General features: G+C 36.6%; 1 protein-coding gene across 4 annotated transcripts in view; it reads right to left on the bottom strand.

The window, feature by feature from the left end:
- The window catches only part of ctnnd2a (catenin (cadherin-associated protein), delta 2a), a 210485-nt gene that overhangs the window by 164955 nt on the left and 39530 nt on the right, over positions 1-6000 (bottom strand). For all 4 annotated transcript variants that reach the window (XM_036124884.1, XM_036124881.1, XM_036124883.1 and 1 more), the window contains exons 2-3: positions 5692-5726; positions 3815-3919 (exon numbers count right to left, since the gene is read on the bottom strand). In XM_036124884.1, the coding sequence (XP_035980777.1) occupies positions 3815-3919; positions 5692-5726 (140 nt within the window). The remainder of the gene's footprint in view (positions 1-3814; positions 3920-5691; positions 5727-6000) is intronic.

Raw genomic sequence — 6000 nt, forward strand, 5'->3', positions numbered from 1 at the left:
TCTGCGTATTGCTCTTTTCCTCTCTCCTAAGGATCCTGTTCCCTCTGTGCGCTGTGAGCCAGGATCAACTCCCCTTTCTCTCGCCTTCACAAGACTCGTCTTCTTTCATCGTGATTCATCCCCAGCTTTTTGTGAATTATTAATACAAAGCTTTTGTGCTACGCAGTCGGAGTAGGCTCTCCTAAACTCATCGCCACTCGGCTTTGGTCCCTGTTATTTTCTGTTACGAGACATAAATGGTGTATGCTTTCTTTTCGTCATCGAACTTGTAAGGTGAAGTTTTTTTGTTATTATGAAGTTGTTTTTATTTTAATTTATTTTTTTCCCCTGGCATTGAGAATGTTGGACAGCAAAGTTATTAGCCGTCTTGTGAGTATCTTTAGCTGCATTTAGACGCAGATTAATTCAGATCGGTTTAATAAGGGGGAGGAAAATGAATTCTAAGGCAATTTTTTCTTCAAATAACTGTGATAAGTTACAATGAAGTCAAGAAAGTCAGTTTGGAGTGGGGAAATTTGTGTCTTTATGCCTGTTATATAGCAAAGTATCACCAGAACTTTGGGCCAAAAAGCCAATGTGTAAATATTATATGTAACTACTGATTACCGTAAGCGACTGATGTGCATGAAGTATTGATTTAGGGGAAAATGTGTTTAAGTCCAGGGTCTCTGCTTAGATGAGTTATTGACTGCTCATCTGAACAGAACCATTTCAGATCTGCTACAGTGGTGGATTTCCATGAACTGCTTGTTTTAGGACCTCCTACAGCATTTGTAATAAATTAAGATCAGAACCTTGACTAACTCCATGTAGGACAGATGTCTTGAATTCTAATCTAGCCTCCAAAGGAGGCGTTCCTCTCTCAAACAAAAAACAATAAACAAAACTTTAGATATAAAATAGTTTTCCCAACAGACAGTTCAGCAGTCTTATCCACACAACACTCTAAAAGGAAAAGCAGCAATGCTATTTTTAGACGGCGTTTGCTTTGATCGTCAGCAACTCTGCTGTGTGAACTGTTGTGGCTCTGCACCCTGTTGCTTGTGAGCCCTCAACTAAAACATAATACAAGAGAGGTAGGCTGTGAATATGCATGCCTTACACAATGTAGTCAAGGATGGAAATTAATGTAGTTAAGTAGGAGGTCAATGATATAAGAAGGCAAGACCATGATGGGCTTTATATACAAACGGGTGGGTCCTGACAGCAATTCTAACTTTCCCAGGCAAGCGGCAAACAGAAGCTAAAGCAGGTGTATTATGAACCTGTTTTGTAGGGAATTATGATGAGCCTTTTGGAAAAACTGGGGTCAGGAGGCAGAGAGCTGCCCAGTGTAAAGTCAGCTTCAGTAATCTGAATAGGAGGTAATCAAGGCATGAATGGCCTTTTCAAGATCTTGCATCAAGAGAACAGGCTTTATTTCTAATATGGACCAAAGATTGGAAAACAACTGCTTTTTACTTAGAGAACTACTGTATTTTTTTGGACTTCAAGTCACACTTTTTGTCATAGTTTGGCCAATCCTGCGACTTAGTCAGGTACGACTTATTTATCAATTTTAAATGGTAATTCATACTGACCAACATGAACCAAGCAGTAAACATTACCATCTAAAGCCGCAGGAGGACACTCTAGGCTTGTGAAAACGTTATGCTGATCCTGTACCACTTGACAATTTATTGAAAAATTAACTTATAAACAACAAAGACTGAACATATGTTTGTATGTTGTTTCGCTGTTTCAGTATGCATTCACATAACAGAGCGTTGCGAGGTGCAACTTGAAGGGCCCAGACTGAGACAGAGCCCTGTTATTGGGCTTTCTGTGAAGCTAATAACAGCTAGCGCTAGCGTATAGCTGAGCTTTATATTGCTCTGAGACATCCGTGCCATAAATGCAGTTTATGGTTTGCTGCGATTTATATTCCAGAGTGACTTAAAGTCCGAAAAATACGGTAATTGACTTACCTAATTTAAATCAAATATACCATGTTTATGTCATTTTTTATTTCAGCAAGTAACTCTTTAGAAAAATGTATTGTCTTTAGATACTTTGGGCACTTTTTTATCATGTTTTAATCGTATCTATGCAGAAATACAAGTTTCAAGTCTTTAGACCAAAGTGTTCATTAAAGAGTGACAATAAATGGCATCTTGCCTGCCTTTAAAATTTGTACATGAAGGATGTGACAAATTGAAATAATTAAAAAAGACAGTAATTATAGGGTTAATGTAAAAATGCATATCCCATATTATAGTATTATAAAAAGGCTGTTGTTTAGATAGTAATTGTTTTGGCAAGAACATTTAATTATGTGTCTCTGCAGGAATAATTATTCGCTGTATCACTCTGCATCAACACCTCACCAGCAACAGGACAGGCTAAAAGCAAAGGATTCTTTGTTCTGTGCAGCCTTTCAGCAAAAGCATTAGCATGTCAGCGTTTCATTTGCTTGCTGCTTAGAAATTTGAAGAGGTTTTACACTAGAAATAAAACACACTCGCAGTCCCAGAGGAAAAGCGAAACCAAATATATTTGGATTTGCTCACTGTGATTACAAACCTAAAACAATGAGGGGTATGGAACACCTACGATAAGAGAGCTCACAATTTGGACAAGAGACTATGTCACTTCCAGCAGCCAGGAGTTTAATGTCTCCCAACTGTTTAGCATGTATTTGGACAGACAATATTTTCCCATCAAAGCAAAAAAAGAAGCAAATGAAGTTAATATTGCAATGGGAGGTTTTCAAGATTAATCAGGTCTGCATTTTTATTAAGCCATGCATACTAACTCTGTGGAGGTATGTATAATGATTACAGCCGCACCTTAGTCCCAGGAAATGAAAAAGATATTCAATGTTTTATATGCAAGTTACTCCAGAAAACCAACAAAAAATCACATATTACATGTTTTATATGCAAGTTTTTATACTGTGGTGTTTTTAAAATGTCATTTGTTATAGCAAAATCCACTATCAAAAAGGTCAGCAGACAATAAGTGAAATGGGAATGCCAAAACCAATGACCTGAAAAGAAAATGCCAAGCACATTTAACAGGACCTTACACAGCACAAGAGCTGCCTTTCAATCATAGTTAGATATTATTATTATTATTTCATTTTAAACCATAGTCTAAAGTTTGGAAAAAGTCACCCAGTAATTACTCCTGGAACAGCACGTTGTGTTTGTCCCTAACTGCTTTGCAGTCGACAGGGTTAACTGTCTGACTTAATGTTAAAATAGTAACGCTTTCTTGTGTGGTGGGTACTTAATTGACTTTTATGTCCTTATAGTGCTGCTCCGTTGTGACAGGCTTCATAAAACAAAGTTTATACAAAATTAAATTTTTTACATTTTATTCATTTAATTTATGCTAACAAATGCACATACAATACCTTATATTGCAATGCAATGCTTTTTAAGTCAAATTGCTTATTGTACATCCAAACAAAAATTGAGCCTGAGTGGGAGAGATTCTCTAAACAGCGATGACTCAGGAATACATTTTTCAGGAAACGCTAAGAAAACAACAATTTTTCATATCATTGCATGCAGCTTAAAAAAAAAAAGTATTTAAGAAGAAATAAAAATAGACTGAACTTGTTAAAAACCAAATGCCTGCTCATTCTCATTCCAAATCTGTAAGTGCAGGCTGTAAGCAGATTGCACCTCTCAGTCACTTAAACATCACAAAGCAGACACTGAGCTAAACCACCTGAGAATGGATAAACACACATGGTACTTGAGGACTTGACCAGTGAAGCAACACAATTCCCACATACAAGCAAAATGAGGCTATTAAGTTTACTTACGTTCTGCACTGTCAAGTATTCCTGATTCCTGTAGCGAGCGAATGCAGGAATCTACTAACTCTAAGCCGGTGGTTAACTCATGCTCGATATCCTTTTGTCCGTCCGCTGTGGAGAAAAAAAAAAAGAAAGTCAAAAAATGGCTGAAGGAAAAGACAAAGTGGAAATGAGGAAGAGATTGACTGGGGTCTCTCGGGACTCCGACCTCTTTCCTCTAACAGTCTATGAAATGTTATCCATAATCAAAAATGACAAGATTTAGGACTATTTAATAGGATTTTGAACACTTGAAATATTTGTTCATAGTTAAAAAGGCACACAAAAGCCAGCAGACAAATTTTACAAATGTACAGAATGAATATTTGTGTTATTTACACATGCAGTTAAGAATCTGGGTAAAAGGAGTTTGTACTATTTCCACATTGAGAATAGTCACCAACAATAATAACCTGTTTGCCGGTGGAACTTTTCAAGTTTTACTTTGTTTTTGTAGAAGAATCCTAGGAAAGTGTATTTGCCCCCATACAGATTTTACTAGATTTACTTCAGGTATTTATTTATTGTTCACATTTAAAATGACACATTTTAATATTGGACAAAGCTAACCTGAATCAACATAAATGCAGTTTCAAATGACAATACAATTTACTATGTAACAAAACATCTCACCCAACCAACTTGCCCTATATAATTGCTCTCCTTGGTAGACCATGAATTAAACTGTGATTAACCACTTTTTTAGTTCAATTACACAAGCCTCATCCAGGCCTGATTAGTGCCTGACCTCATGTCAAGAAATCACTTAAAGAGCAAATGTCAGATACATGAAGTAGGCTGAACGATTTTAAAACGCGACACATCCTCACCTCAATCTACCTGAAACAAATAGGAAACAGTACCATGGATAACTGCTCCTAGACTTGGTTACAAAGCCATTTCTAAGGCTTTGAAGCTACAGTGAACAGTACTGAACACCATTATTCACAAATGAAAAAAAAACAAAAAAACATTGGAGAACCAGGAATGACTGGCCAGCCATACTTTCTCTAAGATTATGTCGACCACATCCAGGAGATCACAGAACCCAGAAAAAAATTAAACAAAATTCACTTTGCCCGGTTAAGGTCAGCGATCATGACTCAAAAAAAAAAAAAAAAAAAAAAAAAAAAACTTTCGGGGAACAAAAGGGAAATTTTTAAAAGGGGTGTGTCCTGTTACGTCTGCTTACAAAATACCAAGCATTTTTTTTAAAATACAGCTCTCTACCAGGAAATCTTTAAGGAGAGTGACTGTTCAAAACCTTAAGCTGTGAACTGTCTTGGAGTATGGAGTGAATCACTCCATATTGGAGTGGCCCAGCCAAAGTTTAGACTAAAATATAATTTAGATGCGGTGTCGTGCAATGATCAAAAATCCTCAAAAAGGACAACATTTCTTCACATTTATGTTAAATGTTAAACGATTTCCACTTTTCACAAACGGTTGATGGCAGTAGTTGCCACCACAGGTGACACAATCTGCCGTTATATGTAGTTCCCAATGATGTTTTCACGTGGACTAGGTTGGTTAGGGTACATCTTCATAATTTAAAGAGAAAGTCGTCTGATAACCTGAAACATTCAGCGGTGACAAAAAAGCTAAAACGGAAGACTTCTTTAAGGGGGAAATAGATTTTCATAACAATGTATGACCGACATTATAAGGAGGCTAATGCCAATGTTCCAATCAATCTTAAATTTAAACTTAAAACCCTTTATAAAATAGGGGGACATTGTTGAAGCATTTGCATGATGACAATGCACAATGCAAGCTTTTGGTTAGCTAACAAAATGAAAAATAAGGATAGAAGAAGCAGAGGAAGCAGCCATAGAAATCTCTACCTTGAGCGTTCCAGCGAAACTGCTCATCTGTCGAGCTGAAAAAGAAGAGACTCTGTTAACAACAAGATTCCTACAAAGACAGATGAGAGTTACCAAAGTCAAAACATCATCACAAAATTGTCGCATTACAAACAAGGTTCCAAAAAGCCTTAAAAAGACAACAGAAGCATAGAAGCAGTATAATTAGCTTAGTTTTCCTTTATAAGAATCTGTTCAAAAAGATGTGATAAACACAGATTGGAAAAGAGAAAAAAAATGTAACCATTAGCAGCAGATCAGTAGTGTGATTAGGAATAAAGAGGTCCCCCC

The sequence above is a fragment of the Fundulus heteroclitus genome, chromosome 21 (genome assembly GCF_011125445.2).
Source record: "Fundulus heteroclitus isolate FHET01 chromosome 21, MU-UCD_Fhet_4.1, whole genome shotgun sequence".
In the NCBI taxonomy this organism is placed as follows: Eukaryota; Metazoa; Chordata; class Actinopteri; order Cyprinodontiformes; family Fundulidae; genus Fundulus; species Fundulus heteroclitus.